Source organism: Pseudophryne corroboree, chromosome 11 (genome assembly GCF_028390025.1).
Source record: "Pseudophryne corroboree isolate aPseCor3 chromosome 11, aPseCor3.hap2, whole genome shotgun sequence".
Classification (NCBI taxonomy): Eukaryota; Metazoa; Chordata; class Amphibia; order Anura; family Myobatrachidae; genus Pseudophryne; species Pseudophryne corroboree.
Genome location: NC_086454.1, coordinates 329802198 through 329825233, shown reverse-complemented (window position 1 = coordinate 329825233; position 23036 = coordinate 329802198). Strand labels below are relative to the sequence as shown.

Genomic DNA, 23036 nt, shown 5'->3' with positions numbered 1-23036 from the left:
GGGCAGAGAAGATTTGAATCCCGCCCACTGAGTCTTCTAAATATTTAACATTATCTCTCCACACTTCAGGGGACACAGCACGATGAAAGGGTCTCTCTCTCTCTCTCTCTCTCTCTCTCTATATAAATACTGCAATGTAGCTTGGCACTCAGGGTAAAAACTGCATAGAGTTTGGGTGGCTTCCCAAAAATAGTTAATAGTTACCCGTGTCTTTATCAAAAAGAACGAGGCGGCACTCCCAAAATCCAAATCAAGCAGGTGTATTAAAGAATTAGCATACTAATTCTTTAATACACCAGCTTGATTTGGATTTTGGGAGTGCCGCCTCGTTCTTTTTGATAAAGACACGGGTAACTATTTATATATGAATATATATATATATACCCCTTGAAGAAGTCTCATCAGACGAAATGCGTTGGATGACCTATACCTACCTCATTCTAAGATAAGGAAAAATTCTATATTATACCATTTTTAGTGCGTATATTCATTTAAGTGTTTTTAGTACAGTTGTGTATATATTGTTGTCCCTATTTTTTATATGTTTCTTTTATATTCATTTAATAAATACTTTTTAATATTTTAACTGGCAAACCTATTTTATTGACAACTTGGTCGCTATATATCCCTCATCCCCTCCTTTTTTCTTACATTAATTTCAGGGAATTACCACCCCTGTATTTATTTGAGGGAAACAGCTGACGCCCCATTAACAGTATAGGGGATTGTTTTATAAGCCAGCTATTATACAACATATTTGTTTTTATCGCGTGTGGCGCAGTATCAATCCTTGTTTTTATATATATATATATATATATATATATATATATATATATATATATGGGCAGGGCTGAAATGACGACAGTTGGCATAACGATCTTTAGAATCCCGATTCTATCCTGAATCCCGGATTGTTGGGATCCCGATACAATTCTAACTACCCCCCCCCCCCCCCCTGTGCGCTGACCACTCCAGTGGGCTGTCAGTCCGTCCGTCGATTGGGATGCCGGCATTGTGCCCTTATATGAAGTCGGCACTGGCTGATCCGTATTGGGATTCTGGTGCCGGTCGGTATTGTGATAGCCAGGTTCCTGACCGTGGGGATCTTGCCTGGATCCAGTATATATATATAATCTATCTATGCGTATACATAATACACATATATATATATATATATATATATATATATATACACACACACACAATAATAATAGCAGGATGAATGCAGACAATTACTCCAATACAATAGAAACATTCGGCGGCATCACAGTCACACAGCCGGCAGCGTTGTGGAGTGCAATGCTGTGCAGTGTGACTCGGCTTCCTCCCGGCGCCCCAGCGGCCCCGCTGCCCGGCATGTCTCCTGCCTCCACACCGCGGCACTCGTACACCTCCTTCACCTAGAGGAGAGCGCACCTCCCCCTGCCCCCTGCGCTCATCTGCATAATCCAGCGCAGCCAGCCAATGAGCAGCGTCCCTGGGAAGAGGGTCTGGGTTGAGGCATTGATGGGATAATGTTACCTCTCCCCCGGAATCTCCTCCTCTCTCCTCTGCCTCAGTCTGTGCGCGAGAGACAGAGAGACAGCCCGGAATACCGGGAGACTGCATGAGACAGACCCCCAGTGCGCACTGTCACCGACCCGGAGGAACAGCCTGGGACACCGGGGACCAGGCTGGAAGGCGGCGAGGGACTGTGTCCGCAGCCTGGGAGTGACAGAGACAGATCCCGGCCGGCGAGAGGATGGTTATAAACTGTGTGCAAAGGCGCTAGACAAAGAGACAGCAGCTGGGGGCAGAGACTGTCACCTAGAGCCTGGATACACATTAGACGCACCAGCTACACAGCTGCTCGGTGACAGTCCCTCTGCTGCCGGGAGATGCTGGGAATACAGTGACCGGGCGCAGGACGAGTCTGTGGGCTCCAGATCTGGTGCTGATCCCCAGCGGGGGAGACTGGATCACAGGCAGATCGCTGCTAGACAGCTGGATTACGAGTGGATCCAGCACAAGTGAGACAATGAACTATTTGGTAAGTGCTGAGATTCCCCCTCTCTCTGCTCCTTCTTGCTGGGTGACATCAGGGGAGAGCTGAGAGACTGAGTGCAGAGGAGATGTGACAGACAGCCAGAGGTGATAGACTGAGTGCAGAGGAGATGTGACAGACAGCCAGAGGTGATAGACTGAGTGCAGGGGGGATGTGAGAGACAGCCAGAGGTGATAGACTGAGTGCAGGGGGGATGTGAGAGACAGCCAGAGCTGAGAGACTGAGTGCAGGGGGGATGTGAGAGACAGCCAGAGGTGATAGACTGAGTGCAGGGGGGATGTGAGAGACAGCCAGAGCTGAGAGACTGAGTGCAGAGGGAATGTGAGAGACAGCCAGAGGTGATAGACTGAGTGCAGGGGGGATGTGAGAGACAGCCAGAGCTGAGAGACTGAGTGCAGGGGGGATGTGACAGACAGCCAGAGGTGATAGACTGAGTGCAGAGGAGATGTGAGAGACAGCCAAAGGTGATAGACTGAGTGCAGGGGGGATGTGAGAGACAGCCAGAGGTGATAGACTGAGTGCAGAGGGGATGTGAGAGACAGCCAGAGGTGAGAGACTGAGTGCGGGGGGGGGGGGGGGGGATGTGACTGACAGCCAGAGGTGAGAGACTGAGTGCAGGGGGGATGTGAGAGACAGCCAGAGGTGAGAGACTGAGTGCAGGGGGGATGTGAGAGACAGCCAGAGGTGATAGACTGAGTGCAGGGGGGATGTGAGAGACAGCCAGAGGTGATAGACTGAGTGCAGGGGGGATGTGAGAGACAGCCAGAGGTGATAGACTGAGTGCAGGGGGGATGTGAGAGACTGCCAGAGCTGAGAGACTGTAGGCAGAGGGGATGTGAGAGACAGCCAGAGGTGAGAGACTGAGTGCAGGGGGGATGTGAGAGACTGCCAGAGCTGAGAGACTGAGTGGCAGGGTGGATGTGAGAGACAGCCAGAGGTGAGAGACTGAGTGCAGGGGGGATGTGAGAGACTGCCAGAGCTGAGAGACTGAGTGCAGGGGGGATGTGAGAGACAGCCAGAGGTGAGAGACTGAGTGCAGGGGGGATGTGAGAGACTGCCAGAGCTGAGAGACTGAGTGGCAGGGTGGATGTGAGAGACAGCCAGAGTTGAGAGACTGAGTGCGGGGGGATGTGAGAGACAGCCAGAGGTGATAGACTGAGTGCAGGGGGGATGTGAGAGACAGCCAAAGGTGATAGACTGAGTGCAGGGGGGATGTGAGAGACAGCCAGAGGTGATAGACTGTAGGCAGAGGGGATGTGAGAGACAGCCAGAGCTGAGAGACTGAGTGCAGGGGGGATGTGAGAGACAGCCAGAGGTGAGAGACTGAGTGCAGGGGGGATGTGAGAGACAGCCAAAGGTGATAGACTGAGTGCAGGGGGAATGTGAGAGACAACCAGAGGTGATAGACTGTAGGCAGAGGGGATGTGAGAGACAGCCAGAGGTGAGAGACTGAGTGCAGGGGGGATGTGAGAGACAGCCAGAGGTGATAGACTGAGTGCAGGGGGGATGTGAGAGTCAGCCAGAGGTGATAGACTGTAGGCAGAGGGGATGTGAGAGACAGCCAGAGCTGAGAGACTGAGTGCAGGGGGGGATGTGAGAGACAGCCAGAGGTGATAGACTGAGTGCAGGGGGGATGTGAGAGACAGCCAGAGGTGATAGACTGAGTGCAGGGGGGATGTGAGAGACAGCCAGAGCTGAGAGACTGAGTGCAGGTGGGATGTGAGAGACAGCCAGAGGTGATAGTCAGAGCTGAGAGACTGAGTGCAGGGGGGATGTGAGAGACAGCCAGAGGTGATAGACTGAGTGCAGGGGGGATGTGAGAGACAGCCAGAGCTGAGAGACTGAGTGCAGAGGGAATGTGAGAGACAGCCAGAGGTGATAGACTGAGTGCAGGGGGGATGTGAGAGACAGCCAGAGCTGAGAGACTGAGTGCAGGGGGGATGTGACAGACAGCCAGAGGTGATAGACTGAGTGCAGAGGAGATGTGAGAGACAGCCAAAGGTGATAGACTGAGTGCAGGGGGGATGTGAGAGACAGCCAGAGGTGATAGACTGAGTGCAGAGGGGATGTGAGAGACAGCCAGAGGTGAGAGACTGAGTGCGGGGGGGGGGGGATTTGACAGACAGCCAGAGGTGAGAGACTGAGTGCAGGGGGGATGTGAGAGACAGCCAGAGGTGAGAGACTGAGTGCAGGGGGGATGTGAGAGACAGCCAGAGGTGATAGACTGAGTGCAGGGGGGATGTGAGAGACAGCCAGAGGTGATAGACTGAGTGCAGGGGGGATGTGAGAGACAGCCAGAGGTGATAGACTGAGTGCAGGGGGGATGTGAGAGACTGCCAGAGCTGAGAGACTGTAGGCAGAGGGGATGTGAGAGACAGCCAGAGGTGAGAGACTGAGTGCAGGGGGGATGTGAGAGACTGCCAGAGCTGAGAGACTGAGTGGCAGGGTGGATGTGAGAGACAGCCAGAGGTGAGAGACTGAGTGCAGGGGGGATGTGAGAGACTGCCAGAGCTGAGAGACTGAGTGCAGGGGGGATGTGAGAGACAGCCAGAGGTGAGAGACTGAGTGCAGGGGGGATGTGAGAGACTGCCAGAGCTGAGAGACTGAGTGGCAGGGTGGATGTGAGAGACAGCCAGAGTTGAGAGACTGAGTGCAGGGGGGATGTGAGAGACAGCCAGAGGTGATAGACTGAGTGCAGGGGGGATGTGAGAGACAGCCAAAGGTGATAGACTGAGTGCAGGGGGGATGTGAGAGACAGCCAGAGGTGATAGACTGTAGGCAGAGGGGATGTGAGAGACAGCCAGAGCTGAGAGACTGAGTGCAGGGGGGATGTGAGAGACAGCCAGAGGTGAGAGACTGAGTGCAGGGGGGATGTGAGAGACAGCCAAAGGTGATAGACTGAGTGCAGGGGGAATGTGAGAGACAACCAGAGGTGATAGACTGTAGGCAGAGGGGATGTGAGAGACAGCCAGAGGTGAGAGACTGAGTGCAGGGGGGATGTGAGAGACAGCCAGAGGTGATAGACTGAGTGCAGGGGGGATGTGAGAGACAGCCAGAGGTGATAGACTGTAGGCAGAGGGGATGTGAGAGACAGCCAGAGCTGAGAGACTGAGTGCAGGGGGGGATGTGAGAGACAGCCAGAGGTGATAGACTGAGTGCAGGGGGGATGTGAGAGACAGCCAGAGGTGATAGACTGAGTGCAGGGGGGATGTGAGAGACAGCCAGAGCTGAGAGACTGAGTGCAGGTGGGATGTGAGAGACAGCCAGAGGTGATAGTCTGTAGCCAGAGGGGATGTGAGAGACAGCCAGAGCTGAGAGACTGAGTGCAGGGGGGATGTGAGAGACAGCCAGAGGTGATAGACTGAGTGCAGGGGGATGTGAGAGATAGCCAGAGCTGAGAGACTGAGTGCAGGGGGGATGTGAGAGACAGCCAGAGCTGTGAGACCGACTGCAGGCGGAATGTGAGAGACTGCTAGAGGTGATAGACTGAGTGCAGGGGGGATGTGAGAGACAGCCAGAGGTGATAGACTGAGTGCAGGGGGCATGTGAGAGACAGCCAGAGGTGATAGACTGAGTGCAGCGAGGATGTGAGAGACAGCCAGAGGTGATGGACCGAGTGCAGGGGGGATGTGAGAGACAGCCAGAGGTGAGAGACTGAGTGCAGGGGGGATGTGAGAGACAGCCAGAGGTGATAGACTGAGTGCAGGGGGGCTGTAAGAGAGACAGCCAGAGGTGATAGACTGAGTACATGGGGAATGTGAGAGTTTGATAGCCAGATGTGAGAGACTGGAGGGTTACTATGAGATCTCAGGGGTAACCAGAGACTGCTAGAGAGGACTTGGGGAAAGGGTCTTGTGAGCTCCTAGACAGTCAGAAAGTGAATGGACTGTGTGGGAGAATAAGGTGTAGCAGCGAGAGCTGCAGAGACTAGCGTGAAATCATAACCGCGGGGAGGAATGAAAGAGACTGTCATTAGGATGAGTGAGAGAGACATAAACAGCAGAGCTGGGGGCTAGGGGAACCGAGACAGCCGACAAGGGACCACAACAGCAGAAACACACAAGTCAGCATAAAGGCCTGCAATATAAAACCGTATGGGAGAAGCCTGCCAGGCGACCGTATATAAGAGACAGCCAAGAAATGGTGGGACAGACAGGACGGAAGCCAGAGACAGCAATAAGTGACTGCTCCATGGTGCCAACCCTAACAAAAATATAATATATATACTCTGAGTGTGTAAATGTGGGCGTGTATCCGGGCCTGTCCCTCATATGTGTCAGGGCCCGTCTATCATGCATGTATACTGTATGTTACATATGACCTCTCCTGTTATTAGTGTGACACTGGTGTAGAATTCTCTATGTGTGTTTCTTGCTCTGCATGCAGTGCCGGAGTAATTGTGGCCAACTTGGCGACACATCTGCATTAGCTCCTATGTGTCTATCCTTTGGGGGAAATATATCAAATCTTGGAGAGAGATAAAGTACCAACCATTTAATACATAGTTTCCACCTGTCCCCTAACTTCCCGTCGCATTCCCAGTTTTTAAAGCTCTGCCCCTGGAAATAATCCCTATTTCTCAGTAGTATCCAACTATCTGAGCTTTAGAACTATTGAAGAGGAGTATTTATATGAGAATTCTAGAAGCATGACATGCTGGGGATTGTAGTGCTCCCGAGTGATGTGCTGAGATGGACTGGGCTGGGTGGCATCATGTCCTCTTGGTAGTCCGTGCTGGTGTCCACAATACTTGATCATGAATTCTTCCTTGAAGTCACAGCTGGGAAAGGAATTCTATTAATGTGACCTTTTTTGTCCTTCTGGGTTTCCGTATAAAAAAACAAACTCTTCAGGATTCAGTCTCGCTGCTAAACCAGAATAGCATTCCTGAGAGCCGGGTAACATCTCACCCCAACCTGAGGTGTGCGTCTGGACAGAAAAAGATAATTTATATTTGTAATGAAATAAGAGGAATTTCAGGAATGGCAGTGCTCCATAGGGGGTAACTCCGCTCAGCTGCCCATACAACTGGAAAAATATATCCTACAACCAGAACTCATTTTTCATCTCTTACAAACCTGGTGGCCTTCTATCCGTCCTTGCCAATATATGTTTTCGATTATAGATCCAGTGAAATGAAAGCTGTAATTACTTCCAGGGGTACATGTACAAAAACAGCTGCTCAAAAATACAGTGCAAAAACAGATTAGTTACAAATAAAAGGGTAAAAAAAGCATTCAGCTATGTACCATTGTTTTTGAGCACAATCCCTATGGCACATTCCATACTGTTTTTACCACAAAGAATCCCGATGGCTAGGCACGTGTCCCTATAGCTAGGCACATGCCAAACTGCTTTTACCGCAAAGAATCCCGATGGCTTGGCACGTGTCTCCCTATGGCTAGGCACATTCCATACTGCTTTTACCGCAAAGAATCCCAATGGCTAGGCACATGTGCCTATGGCTGGGCACATGCAATACTGCTTTTACCGCAAAGAGTCCCGATGGCTAGGCACGTGTGCCTATGGCTAGGCACATGCCATACTGCTTTTACCGCAAAGAATCCGGATGGCTAGGCACTTGTGCCTATGGCTAGGCACATGCCATACTGCTTTTACCGCAAAGAATCCCGATGGCTAGGCACGTGTGCCTGTGGCTAGGCACATGCCATACTGCTTTTACCGCAAATAATCCAGATGGCTAGGCACATGTCCCTATAGCTAGGCACATGCCATACTGCTTTTACCGCAAAGAATCCTCATGGCTAGGCACTTGTGCCTATGGCTAGGCACATGCCATACTGCTTTTACCGCAAAGAATCCCGATGGCTAGGCACTTGTGCCTATGGCTAGGCACATGCCATACTGCTTTTACCGCAAAGAATCCCGATGGCTAGGCACGTGTGCCTGTGGCTAGGCACATGCCATACTGCTTTTACCGCAAATAATCCAGATGGCTAGGCACATGTCCCTATAGCTAGGCACATGCCATACTGCTTTTACCGAAAAGAATCCCAAGGGCTTGGCACATGTGCCTATGGCTATGCACGTTCCATACTGCTTTTACCGCAAAGAATCCCGACTTGGTGACACCGCTAATCACCAGTGCACATTTCAGGACTGAAATAGACAGTGCTTAGAAAACTGCTCTCGTTATTCCAAATCCACATTTCAGAGTTGGACTCAGGCTAAAAATGAGTCAATTTCCTTTTGGCAACAGCTCAAATCTCTGTAAATAATTGGCCCAGATCTTGGTATTATGGAATAGCCGGCATAGCTTAACCTCTTGGAGTGAGTGGGCCCCAGCGCTGATTATGTATAGAAGAAGCGGAACATTAATCATTTACCAACAGATAGCAGGCTGTAAAGCAAACAGGATCAGTGGGTGGACGGAAGGATTGCACGTACTGTACTATATAGCAGGCTACAGTATATGATTATTTCTCAGCATTATATAGCCACCAGCAGTTATTGGTGGCTGATTGCTCACATACTTGGCACATTCATAGGAACGCAGTCAGAGACCGCTCATTGGTCACTGTCAAGGGTACGGTGAAAGCCGGGAATTTCCTCTCACAACGGAAAAGTCTGTCACAGAAACTTCCCCGCTCCCAACCACCGAGCTGGAAATAGTTTGGAATTTATTTACGGTTACACTTCTCCTTATTAAAAATGCCATTGAATAACATTGTGGAGAGTGCAGCATTGCTCTGTAACTCCTAGCAACCAATAAGGCATCAGCTTTGTCATCTGCTGCAGTCAGGCCAATGAAAGTAAACATATCATTGGTTGTTGCTGGGTTACTGCCCGATGTACACATGTAGGTTACAAATCCGTCAGCGCGATGCAGTCAATAAACCAGCTGGAGGCCGACGCCAGAATCCCAACAGCCGGCATTTCACCGGTAAACAGAATGTAAAAAAGTGAAGAACTCGTGTCGACCTTTTGATCTGTCGACCTAGAGACCCTGTCGACCTAGTTACTGTCAACCTAGAGACTGGATACCGGTCCACACCACCAACCGAGTGGGAATAGAACCTGTGGCGAGTGCAGCAATGCGCGGCGACTCGCTACCAGGATTCCGGCAGACAGGATGCCGCTGTCGGTATAATGACAGTCGGCATCCCATCAGCCGGGATATCCTACGTATCCCCTGTTAGCAGCTAGATCCCCAGATCATGAACAAATATCTAATTTGAGAATCCATCTTTTAATGTTGCAGCGTTAAACAGTTCTACTCATTTGCACAGAATAATTTATGCAAATATGTTTCACTGAGGATTTATAATTAAACAAATAGAAAATTTGCCTTGGCACAAATTCTCATGAAATATTACAAACATCTGCACGATTCATTTATTCCTCAATGCTGTACTTGTCGCTGCGCTCTTGGAACAGTCAGGGCAAACGTAAGCATTTATTATGGAGGGACATTTGTCTATGTAAGGTTCTTCTTTCTGGCATTTTGACCGGAATCGTGCAAAATTAATGTGATACAAATATATCAATATTGAATTTGGTAAAATTCCCAGAATGGCACTCTTAGTGACAATCCGTATTTCCCCGAACATAAATATCTGTAAACAAATGCATTGGGCCTTCCCAGTTCTAGCTGCACAAGGGGGGTCATTCCGAGATGATCGTAGCTGTGCTAAATTTAGCACAGCTACGATCATCTTCGCTGACATGCGGGGGGACGCCCAGCACAGGGCTAGTCCGCCCCGCATGTCAGTCCGGCCCCCTCCCCGCAGAAGTGCAAAGGCATCGCACAGCGGCGATCCCTTTGCACTTCAAGAGTCGCTCCCGACCAGCGCAGCTTTAGCGTGCTGGCCGGGAGCTACTCATCGCACCCCGGCCCGCAGCGACTGCATGTGACGTCACGCAGCCACTGCGGCCCGCCCCCCCCCCCCCGTTCGGTCCGGCCACGCCTGTGTTGGCCGGACCGCACCCACGAAACGGCGGCCAAACGCCGCCGTTCCGCCCCCTCTCGCCCAGCGATCGCCTCTGCCTGTCAATCAGGCAGAGGCGATCGCATCCCTGCTACGGCCTTTGGCCGTCTGGCATGCGCCGGCGCACTACGGCGCATGCGCAGTAGGGACCCGTTCGCTCTGCTGCATTAAAAAGCAGCGAGCGAACGGGTCAGAATGACCCCCTAGGCCAGGTATGTGGGGGGAAGGGAATGGGCCTCGGAGGACTCATTCTTGTCCCTAAAAATGTAAAATATGAAACAAAAGACATGTTACACGTCATTTAAATAATTAGGTTGTTTTACCATCCATTAAGATTATAAAGGAAAAATGGTGGTAGGGTTTTCCGAATAAGGAGGGCATTTAGTTCTGGGCGTTGTGCCGCAGCGATTTTCGGCTGTGCACATCCCCAGGAATTCCGGTAGTGCACCACACAATGCTCTGTGGGGTGAGAGTGAAAACGGACAGTTTAGGTGGGCGCAATGTTCTTCAGTTCCAACTGTCCCGACGGCATTTCACAGCAATTACCTGAAATGTATTTCTTCCTAAAGAGGGAGATGTAGAAGCAACTAATCAGCTTTTACCTGTCATTTCATAGACTGTGCTAGATAAATGAGAGGTACAAGCTGATTGGTTGCTTCAGGCAACTCCATTAGAGACAATGGACAAAAAACTTGGAGCATTGAGTCTAAAGACAGGTACACACTAGGCGATATATGAGCAAATGGCTGATATATTGCGGGCCCGTTGGCAGGTGTGTACACCCAATGACGTTGTTCAAAGACATATGGCGTCGGCTGTGCAGCACATCCGTTGGCCGATAAATAAAAATATATATCAGAGCATCTGGCTGTGTGTATAGACGGTCTTCCGACTGCCTGTCCACTCGTTGCAGGGGGCTGACATCACAGCGGGGCATGCAAATTCAAATGCCCGGCCAGCTGGGTGTCCTGACCAATTGGTAAGTGTGTATACTTACCTGAATTGACCGCTCTGTTGGCGTGATCCACTGGCATGCCTGTGTGGTGTGTACCCAGCCTAACTTTACATTTATCATAAGAAACCTAACCGTACCCGACGCGTTTCGCTAACAACAGTCTTGTTTCCAAGTGACAGTAACCTTGAAGATTTTAGCTATGAACCAACCACAGAGGTTACAGTCTGTAGTGTTAAGCTGACATTCTCTTAAGAAGCAGATATCCGCCCCCACTACATTGCAGACATCTGCGCTTCTCCCCTCGCGTCATCAGGAATGTGCCCTGCGGGGAGCTGGTATAATACACCTTAGTGAATTAGTCATTTACATGCATAAATGTACACACTTACTTTCAGAGATGCAAAAGATATGCGTATTCCTACATAGGAATCTAAGTGAGCCTATGCGTTTCACACACATGCATTCAGACGTGCAATACACGTGTATTCCTACAGATGCATACATTCACAGACTGGCACAAACTAACATTCCAGCGTGCAAACACAACCTCACGCATTGCACACACTGGGAATCTCTGACCGTTGCCTGCAGGGAGAAGAGAACATTGACTGCATGGTAGACGATTGCTGTGTACAGTGCTGTTTGGTTTTCATGTCCTCAGGGTACATTATAGGCCTGAACATGCAGGTGTCGGCCCGCTAACAAGTCTCAGCCGAAGCCCTTGTTTATACATTCCTGCTAAGCAGAGTGTTTTTCCAACATTGGTACAGTGCAATGCCGCAGCTAGGAAGGAAGGTGCAACAGGAGCCGAATGACCCAAGGAAGCGGCCATTAGGACATCCAGCTGGAAGCCTTGCTGGGAAAGGAAGTCTCGTTAACCCCTTCCCTGCCAGTGGCTCATTGTGCTCTCTCTCCGGTAGCAGAGCGCTGGACAATAGAGCTTTATTCGTGGGAGAGGTTTGCTCTGAGCCTTGTGAGGAATCAGCAAACATATTCTGGTGTCACATCTGTACGTTGTAGTGTTTGTGCTGGAGCAATTGTCCTCTAAACTCTACAACTGGTCTTTGTAGTGCATCCTGCCCGGTGCCGGAAAAATCCTCCCCCATTCACTTGAAGTTCAAAGGTGGAAACATACATCACTGACTTGAAAATGAATACAATAGGCAATGACATCCCAGCACCATAGACCTAATAATACAGTGTAAAGGGCCATATACACTAGAACGATAATGCCCGATTTCAGCCAATTTTGGGCATTCGGGCCGATATATTGGGTGAAATCGGGCATTTTGGAGGTGTTTCCGATCCGATGCGCGTTCCCGCGAGGGTCGGATCGGCTCTCCTAGATCGTTAGTGCTACACTCGTGATATGTCAGCTCCCGCAGGCATGGCTGGGATCGCATAAGCTCTATCACGTACAAAATGTACCGAATCGTATGGAACCACTCCCAGGAAACTTCAAGGGAAATCGCCTCAGACAGATCGCTGCGGTGTATCGGGGTCTTTAATTGTCGCCTGGCTTGTTCACAGCGTATGCACAACAATGCGCCCGCACCTCGGACAACAACAACGGGCATCGTCGCTCAGCAACGGGATGGTGTGAAAAATCCGATTGCGTGGGCGTTTGCAAGGTGATTGACAGGAGTATCAAGGGATCAATTCTATTAACTCACCCCCACAAGGGATCAATTCTATTAACTCACCCCCACAAGGGATCAATTCTATTAACTCACCCCCACAAGGGATCAATTCTATTAACTCACCCCTACAAGGAGGTGAGGGGGCGGGGGGGGGGGGGGGGGCAGTGTAGAAGTGCCCGCAATGGAAGAGAAACTTGCCCCCCCCTGTGGTCCGATCTCTCCTTGGATCCACTGATTTTTATACACACCCCTATGGGTTACTCGCGGGTGAGAAATTATCATAGCTAATTGAATTGGCCCCTAGGAGGACTGAGCATGGAAAACACTTCTATACAGAAAATCACAGAACAATGTAACTTTCACACATGTATGCAATAAGTGTTATCGGCATGTGTAATATGTGTGAAAGGTATTTCCAAAACCAGGACAAAGCAATAGCGTGTTTACACTTTATTCGCTATGGCGACTGTTGCTTTTCTGGGAGAAAGTGACGGGCTTATTCAGTGGAGAGTATACCTTTTGCCAGCTGAGACTGAGATCATCTCTCTCCTTTCCATTCATAGGGGATCATTCCGAGTTGATCGCTTGCTAGCAACTTTTTGCAGCGCTGCGATCAGATAGTCGCCGCCTATGGGGGAGTGTATTTTTGCTTTGCAAGTGTGCTGAGCGGCACAAAAAAGTTCTTGGTAGTTTCTGAGTAGCTCTGGACTTACTCAGCCGCTGCGATCACTTCAGTCTTTTTGGTCCCGGAATTGACGTCAGACACCCGCCCTGCAAACGCTCGGACACGCCTGCGTTTTCCCAAACACTCCCAGAAAATGGTCAGTTGACACCCACAAACGCCCTCTTTCTGTCAATGTCCTTGCGATCAGGCGTGCAAATGGATTCTTCGTTAAATCCATCGCCCAGGTCCGATCCTCTTTGTATCCGTACAATGCGCCTACACATTGTGGTGCATACGCATGCGCAGTTTTGGCGAGAAAATATGCTAGCGAGTGATCAACTCGGAATGACCCCCATAGTTCCATAACGATTAACGGGACATTTCAATTCAAAGCGGTGGCCGCAGTGCGTAAGAGAAATGGTTGGAACGCCGGCACCTTGCGTCCAACCCACTGCGCGTTTTCCCTTGCGCTGGCCTATCAGAATTCTCAGGAATGTGTACAGCCAAATATCACGATCACTTATTCATGTGAAGAATGAACTGTGGGGGTAATTCAGACCTGACCGTTTTCGTGCAAAATTTTGCACGGCTATGATCAGCCACCCAGCTCAGGGCTAGTCTGGCCCTCCCCCCGCTGCACGGGTGCGATAGCATTGCACGGCGGTGATGCTATTGCACCCGGTGAGTAAGTCCCTAGAAACTTTTTTGCTGCGTTCCGGGTCGCAGTGGCTATGTGTGATGTCATGCAGCCGCCGCAGCCCGCCCCCTGTACGGTCCAGGCACGCCTGTGTTGCCCAGACCGCGCCACAAAACGCTGCTGGCCCGCCCCCTTCAGCCCAGCGAACGCATGCACAGTTCAGACCTCATCGCCCGCCGTGCGATGAGGTCTGAATTAACCCCTGTATTGGTTGCTGTCAGTAACAGCAGCACTTTTCAGACGTTTTAGTAAATCTACGCCATAGAGAGTTTATTGCAGTAAAGGGCAGGCAGTGATGCCAAGGGAATCTCATCTATCATACTGTATAGTCACTGATGTTCTTGAAGCAAAGCTCTCTAACTGGATGGCGGTCTCTCCTGCGCATATTCAATGCTGGGAATGGTTATGCTGTGTTCTCTTATACCATATAGACTTTGCTGTTCCTAAAAGTACAGATGGAGGGGGTCATTCTGACCCGTTTGCTCACAGCTTTTTGTCGCTGACGAGTGAACGGGTCCCTATTGCGCATGTGCCAGCGCCATAGTGTGCGTCGGTGCATGCCAGACAGCCGGAGGCCGTAGCAGGGCTGCGATCGCCTCTGCCTGATTGACAGGCAGAGGAGATCGCTGGGCGGGAGGGGGCGGAAGAGGGGCGTTTGGGCGCCGCTTCGTGGGACCGGTCCGGCCACGCCTGCAAACGGGGGGGCTGGCCGCAGCGGCTGCGTGACGTCACACACAGCCGCTGCGGGCCAGGGAGCGATGAGTAGCTCCCGGCCAGCACGCTAAAGCTGCACTGGCCAGGAGTTACTCTTGAAGTGCAAAGGCATCGTTGCTATGCGATACCTTTGCACTTCTGCGGGGGTGGCCGGCACTGACATGCGGGGCGGACTAGCCCTGTGCTGGGCGTCCCCCCGCATGTCAGTGTGAATGATCGTAGCTGTGCTAAATTTAGCACAGCTACGATCAACTCGGAATGACCCCCGGAATGCGTTACAATTGACAATATATATGTTGCTTTTGTTCAATGGCCCTTGACAAGTAAGTAATTATACAATCCGTCTTGAGTTGCGTCTGCTGTAACATGTGCAGAGAAAGTTAGACTTGGGTGGGTGGGGTGTTCAAACTGAAATCTAAATCGCAGTGTAAAAATAAAGCAGCCAGTATTTACCCTGCACAGAAACAATATAACCCACCCAAATCTAACTCTCTCTGCACATGTTACATCCGCCCCACCTGCAGTGCTCATGGTTTTGCCCATTAGAGAAAGATTTTGCTTTTGCGATCCATGCTGAATTAAGCCCTAAGACAAGCTGCTGTTCCCACGATCCTGACTACCGGCAGTTGCGCCGCTAATTAGTAGTGGCGTATGAGTCTGACCCGAGTTCTCGCATGCGCACGGAGTGGACCGGAACGAGTGGCGGTATTTGACCGTTTCCCTCTTTGCAGGAAGGAGCTGGGCTCCGGGAACCGGCGCCACCCAAAGGTTCACGCAGCTTTGCTGAATTTCTGTCGGCTTCATCCTACTAACGAGTGGGCGTTTCCGCATGTGTAATGAGCCCATTAGTGATAATGAAGCCATTCACAAACCTAAAACCAGTGTCCGGAATGGCTTGCGGTAGTCTCATTGTAACATGCCAGTTGCAGGAGAAGGTAATTATTCAATGTTTTTTTTTTTTGTTCTATAATAGACTGAATAGACTCTGTCAGTCCCTGTTAAAGGGCAAACCCATAAATTCTCATGGCTGACGTTGGTGAGCTGCAGATGCATTCTGGGTAGTGACATGGTCTGACCTTTCCATACATTTGTCTTCATGCGGGAAGGTAAACACAGACCTCCACACCATTCCCATGTTGCTGCCAGATATGCATCTTCTACAGAGAACGTTCCACTTATAATTACAGAGCACCGCAAAGTGACAAGTGACAGTCCAGAAATGGTTCAAAGAACAAGCGTCCACTTGTCTGTATGGGAAAGGGACATATAATTAGGAAAAAGTAAACTGGGAGCCACAGCTAAATCAGCTTGGATGGATTAGGAATCATTTTATTATGCTTGAAACTGTAATTTCTCCCCTCGTGTGCAGTCTGTAGACAGGATGGCATGAGCCGGGCTGCCCTATCACAGTGTCCTGAAATGGGTGAACACTTTGGAACAATTAATGTTGAATTCTTTGACACTGACGTAGTCATTAGAGGCTTCGTTAGCATGGTCTGCCTTCTGTATTTGTTACGCAGTTACTGGTAAAATGTAACTAGCATTCACTCACGCCCCTACTAGAACTTTAGGGGTCTCATGATTTTGTGTGTATATCCCCTTTATGCCGCTTCATAGATTTTGCCCCTCCCCTTTATGTTGCTTAATAGATTTTGCCCCTCCCCTTTATTTAGCTTAATAGATGTTGCCCCTCCCCTTTTATGTAGCTTCATAGATCTTTCCCCTCCCCTTTATATAGCTTCACATATTTTGCCCCTCCCCTTTATGTAGCTTCATAGATTTTGTCCCTCCCCTTTATGTTGCATCATAGATTTTGTCCCTCCCCTTTATATTGCATCATAGATTTTGCCCCTCTCCTTTATGTTGCTTTGTAGATTTTACCCCTCCCCTTCATTTAGCTTAATAGATTTTGCCCTTCCTTTTTTATGACGCACCATAGATTTTGCCCCTCCCCTTTATATAGCTTCATAGATTTTGCCCCTCCCCTTTATATAGCTTCATAGATTTTGCCCCTCCCCTTAATATAGCTTCATAGATTTTGCCCCTCCCCTTTATATAGCTTCATAGATTTCCCCTCCCTTTTATGTAGCTTCATAGGTTTTGTGCTCACCTTTTTATTTGGCTGTATGATTTTATGAGACTCACACCCCTCCCCCTCCCTTTTTATGTAGCTTTATTTATTTTGTGCCCCCACATCAGGGATATGATGCTAAGACTTCAATAATATTTGCAACTAATAAAATTATTTTTAATTTAAATGGCAGTAAGTAATGGGCACCTGATGGGGCAATTAAGTTGTTTTGCCGATCGGGCACGACTGCATTACTTGTTGGCCCACATGCACCACATGTGGCTGCGTATGCAAAATCCTGTTTAGGGTGCCCAAATGGCAGCCGACTTTTTGCAAGCCCCCAACCAAGCATGCGAGTATAGAAACATAGAACGTGACGGCAGATAAGAACCACTTGGCTGATATAGTCTTCCCATGCACACGCACACACTAGGGTTTTTTGTCAGGAGCCAATTAACCTACCAGCATATTTTTAGTGTTGGAGGAAACCGGAGGAAACCCACGCAAGTACAGGGAGACTATACAAACTCCACACAGTTAGGATCGTGGTGGGAATCAAACCCATGACCTCGGTACTGTGAGGCAGTAATGCTAACCATTACACCGTCCGTGCTGCCCTTAAAGCAGAAATCATGCAGTTACGCCCGGACAGCTCATTGCTGCTCAAAACCCAACTGAGTTTCCCCTGCGTTGGTGGAGGGAGCACTCTCTGTCTTTCTGGGCTAGGTTGATTCCGGATGTGGCCCACAACTGCCTGTTGGATGCGGCTGCTCTAGATCTTGGGGTTTATCCAGTCAGCGGCTATGCTAACAAAACTCTGATTGAGTTTGAACCTCACCGTATTGGCATGAATTAGACAAGAGATCTAACTGTTGGTTACCTCACATCACATCTAACTGATGGTTACCTCCCATCACATCTAACTGATGGTTACCTCCCATCACATCTAACTGATGGTTACCTCACGTCACATCTAACTGATGGTTACCTCCCATCACATCTAACTGATGGTTACCTCACATCACATCTGTTGGTTACATCACATCTAACTGATGGTTACCTCCCATCACATCTAACTGATGGTTACCTCCCATCACATCTAACTGATGGTTACCTCCCATCACATCTAACTGATGGTTACCTCACATCACATCTGTTGGTTACATCACATCTAACTGATGGTTACCTCCCATCACATCTAACTGATGGTTACCTCACGTCACATCTAACTGATGGTTACCTCCCATCACATCTAACTGATGGTTACCTCACATCACATCTGTTGGTTACATCACATCTAACTGATGGTTACCTCCCATCACATCTAACTGATGGTTACCTCCCATCACATCTAACTGATGGTTACCTCCCATTACATCTAACTGATGGTTACCTCACATCACATCTGTTGGTTACATCATATCTAACTGATGGTTACCTCACATCACATCTAACTGATGGTTACCTCACATCTTAAGAGAGGGGGTTAATATGCTGGTTTTTGTAAGGTGACCTTTTCACAAATCCGTTTCCTTTTCAAGATTCAGGTTTCCCTGAGGTGTCAATCTGCCCCCCCCCCCCCCCCCTCCACCTTTCCCAGCTGCTACCCTGCCTAGCACTATCCTGGAGAGAATCCTGGATACCACATGGAAATAGTCACTGGACCAGGACATAGCTCTTGTGGTTCGTTGTTGAACAAGCACTTCATAGTCCGTCATGTGTTGTGCTGTGGATTCTGCGGCGCTTTTCAGTCGCTCTGCTGATCGGTAAATGATTGACAGGAAAGGGGCGTTTCTGGGTGGTAACTTAGCGTTTTCCGGAGGTGTGCTAAAAAACGCAGGCGTGTCAGCGAAAAACGCAGGCGTGCCAGGTAAAAAGGCAGGAGTGGCTGGCCGAACGCAGGGCGTGTTTGTGACGTCAAACCAGGAACTAAACGGACTGAGCTGATCGCAATCTAGGAGTAGGTCTGGAGCTACTCAGAAACTGCAGGGAATTATTTAGTAGCAATTCTGCTATGCTAAGATACACTCCCAGAGGGCGGCGGCCTAGCGTGTGCAATGCTGCTAAAAGCAGCTAGCGAGCGAACAACTCGGAATGAGGGCCATAGTGCTGATGTAAAGGTGTGTATGCAGGTCTGTTAGCAGATAAACTGCGTAGAACACTCCTTATAAGATGCTTATAACGGGGGCGTGGCTCCGTAATATGAGGCGTGGCATCCCAGGAGGGGGTGTTCAAAATTTGGCACGGCCACGATCATGTCTGAATTAGGCCCTGTGTACTTTTCCTCCATTGTGCTACTTTCTCTCAATATTGAAACATAGGGAGATATTCTGGGAGAATCCTGGTAGTTTCCCTGGATATTAGGGACAATTGAAAACTATTGCCCTTATTTATCAATGAGTGATAAATTTCACTGTGAGTGATAAATTGCACCAGCCAATCAGCTCGTAACTTCCATTTCACAGGTTGTGTTTGAAAAATGACAGGAGCTGGTTGGCTGGTACAATTTATCACTCACAGTGAAATTTATCACTCTGAAAAATAAGGGCATATGTTTAAAGCTCAGCGAGCTGGAGTCCCAAATGTTAGCAGTCCCTGTTACAGATGCAGTAGATGTCTGTCAACTAAAAAGGTGAAAAGTGTTTAGAAAGTGAACTGTAAATGTGACACTGTTACTAATATCACATTGGGACTCAGTCTCACCTGCAATGAGCCGCAGCCGCGTCTGTGTGTAGTTACTGCTTGCACTGTCCCCACTGAGAACCCACTGCTACAGACGCACAGAAACATGACACAGCTGCTGTAACGGCTCAGGTCAGCATGCTGATCTTGGTATACGGAATCAGATCAGGTATATAGACTGCGCAGAACACAGCACTTACTGCCTGACACGCACCAATCTATTCCAGCATAAATCTGGCCTGACAGAGAGGTTTACCCACACATTCCCCAATATCAACATCGATTACCTGTGCACTGTAACTCAGGGTAAAAACCTCTCCAGATGGTGGACTTTGTATAGAGGCATTACTCAACATTGGAGGCAACGTATTATTGCTACTCATTTCATGCCAGTATTCTATTTGTACTCATATCCGTGCAATGTGCCCCCTGGACAACAGTGCTGTGTCCAACGGCGCAATTACTGTATAACGGTCACTTAGCGCCGCTTGTTACCCTGCGCATCTCTGCGCGAGCATTTAGGGCAATTACCTGTCCAGAAACTACTTTGACCGTTTCGTGGCCATCGCGCTGAATTGAGTCTCCCCTCAGATTTTATCCTTATGTATGGAGTGATAAGTAGGTGATACAGGTTGAGTATCCCATATCCAAATATTCCGAAATACGGAATATTCCGAAATACGGACTTTTTTGAGTGAGAGTGAGATAGTGAAACCTTTGTTTTTTGATGGCTCAATGTACACAAACTTTGTTTAATACACAAAGTTATTAAAAATATTGTATTAAATGACCTTCAGGCTGTGTGTATAAGGTGTATATGAAACATAAATGAATTGTGTGAATGTACACATACTTTGTATAATGCACAAAGTTATAAAAAATATTGGCTAAAATTACCTTCAGGCTGTGTGTATAAGGTGTATACGTAACATAAATGCATTCTGTGCTTAGATTTAGGTCCCATCACCATGATATCTCATTATGGTATGCAATTATTCCAAAATACGGAAAAATCCCATATCCAAAATACCTCTGGTCCCAAGCATTTTGGATAAGGGAGACTCAACCTGTATAGCCATATATATCAAATTGGGGTCTCTCCTGCAGGACTGCGTGACGGAATGGATGGGAAAGTAGGCTGGGGTGCGGGTACTAAGGTGAGACCCTTGTCAACAAAATAAAGGGGAGTCCGCACAAGAGTCATGATGCACAATTAATATATTACCTCACACCGTTTCCTGTTGGTACTAATATTCTTCAAAATCTTATTATAAGGTGTATTAGGGAGATGCCCCCAAGAATAGGATACAGCAGGAGGTATATCTGCAAAAAAGTGTCTGCCTCAGTTTATGAATTCTAGTCAGTGCCATATTAGCAACAGGGCCGCTGGGGCGGTTGCCCGGGGCCCCCCCACCTATGTAGGGGAACCCCACAGAGCTATGTCACCAGCATGGGAGGCACTGTGGCATAATGTGAACTGGAGGTTCTGTGTGGCATAATGTGAGTCGGGGGCACTACAGACTGTTAAACGTGTGTGGTGCTGGGAGTATTTTCCACATTACACTTCCTGATAATGTCCCCAATATTTCATTTTGACAATTTTATTGGCTGGGGCCCTCATAAACCGGGTCCTGCTGCCCCTAAAATGATGCTACGTGGGTGGTGGTTCTCACATCACCTGATGGAAAAAGTTATATACATACTGTAGAATAAAACCCCGCTCAGACTGCCACCTATGAACACGGGTTATTGGCACATGAGCACACATAACCCGTGTTCAGGTGCGGTCTGAAAGGTGCAAGGTTTAAAATACCGGGGCGAGCGAACCGGTATTTTAACCCTGGTCGCGAGCAGGACACGGCTCACTGTGCGGTGTGAACGGGAGCCGGGTCGATGCGACCCATTTCCCGTTCACTGTGTGTGTGTGTACGGGTGGTGCTTGGAGATCATGTGATCTCCAAGCTCTGCCACTGCTGCGTCACCGCTGCCAATATGCCGGGTTGCAGACAGCGGCATCAGGGCGCCTGAGGCGGGTCACACAATGGGAGCTCCCGTGTCAGGCTTCCATGTGCGACCCGCCTCAGGCGGTCTGAAAGGGGTATAAGATGGACACTTAAACTTAGAAACATACAATTTGACGGCAGATAAGAACCACTTGGGCCATCAATTCTGGCACTTCACTATCACATGGTAGTAGTTCGTAGTTATATATGCTATGTATATACAGCATTTCTTCAGTCAAGGAGCCATACTTTGTAAGTATTGATATTTATCAGTCTGGTCCAAAGGCTCCTCTGCCAGATGGACCATTATCCACCTGTCTGTCTCCTGCAGTCTGGCTGATCTTATCTCACCTTCATGGACTCATTTCCCAATAGCTTGTAGCCCTCTGGCATCTGCTTATCATACACAGCCCTTTATGTGAGGCAGCACTGATCAATATGAATGATCCAGCAGGAGGATGAAGCCGTAAGGGTCGGTACACACCAGAACGATCGCAACCGTGAGACGATTTTCCTTCAATTTCCCTGGAGCTCCTGGAAAGGCCTAGGCTCACCTAGGCTCACAATTTGGCCAAAAACGGGGCATTTGTGTCAAACGATTCCGTACCGACTCCGATCTGATGCATGTGGTACACAGAACACCAGGCGACCATCTTGCAGATTGGCCTGAAATTTAAATAATGGGCAGGATTAGCTGAGGGGGTATAAATGTACAGGAAATGCCACTCAAATGAGGCGGGTTGCACGACGGTCGTACGATGCAAACACACGATCAGCACCCACTCGGAGGTTGGATTGAGGAATCTTGACTGCAGCAGGTGTAGATTTCAAATTCGACTTATGATCGCGTTGAAGTCAGGGCTTTTTACACAATGGGGGTCATTCCGAGTTGATCACTCGCTACCAGTTTTTAGCAGCCGTGCAAACGCTATGCCGCCGCCCTCTGGGAGTGTATCTTAGCTTAGCAGAAGTGCGAACGAAAGGATCGCAGAGCGACTACAAAAAAAAATTGTGCAGTTTCAGAGTTGCTTCAGACCTACTCAGCGCTTGCGATCACTTCAGACCATTCAGTTCCGGATTTGACGTCACAAACATGCCCTGCGTTCGCCCAGCCACGCCTGCGTTTTCCCTGGCACGCCTGCGTTTTTTCGAACACTCCCTGAAAACGGTCAGTTGACACCCAGAAACGCCCACACCAGTGCGACTGGAAAGCTTTGCTAGACCTTGTGTAAAAATACTTCGCCCGTTGTGAAAGTACGTCGCGCGTGTGCATTGCGCCGAAGTGCCGGTTTTCCACTTAATCGCTGCGCAGTAAACATTTTTATCTAGCGGTCAACTCTAAATGACCCCCAATGTCGTCCTGGTGTGTACCCATACTTAGACACAGCGGCAGAAGGATCGGGGCCCTATAGAGGCATATTGTACATCCACCATAGTGCCCACTTAGAGCCATGTGAAGTATTGCTGTGTAGCGGTCGCTCTAGCACAGTGTGTTGTGGGGACCCTGGCTCTGATCCCGTACATCTTCTAGGGGTAAATGAGACACACAGGGCTGCTTGTGTGTTAGCTGCAGCCTTATCCAGACTCCTCTGCTATAGACAATGCCTGATTGTTTCA

At 49.1% G+C, this 23036-nt stretch overlaps 1 protein-coding gene across 2 annotated transcripts in view; it reads left to right on the top strand.

Moving 5' to 3' along the window:
• Nucleotides 1–1526: 1526 nt before the first annotated feature.
• Nucleotides 1527–23036, top strand: part of BCAR1 (BCAR1 scaffold protein, Cas family member) — a 153088-nt gene continuing 131578 nt past the window's right edge. Inside the window, exon 1 of one of the 2 annotated variants that reach the window (XM_063945748.1) lies at nucleotides 1527–2029. In XM_063945748.1, the coding sequence (XP_063801818.1) occupies nucleotides 2018–2029 (12 nt within the window). In that variant the 5' untranslated portion in view covers nucleotides 1527–2017. The remainder of the gene's footprint in view (nucleotides 2030–23036) is intronic. The other variant, XM_063945747.1, reaches the window with a different exon arrangement.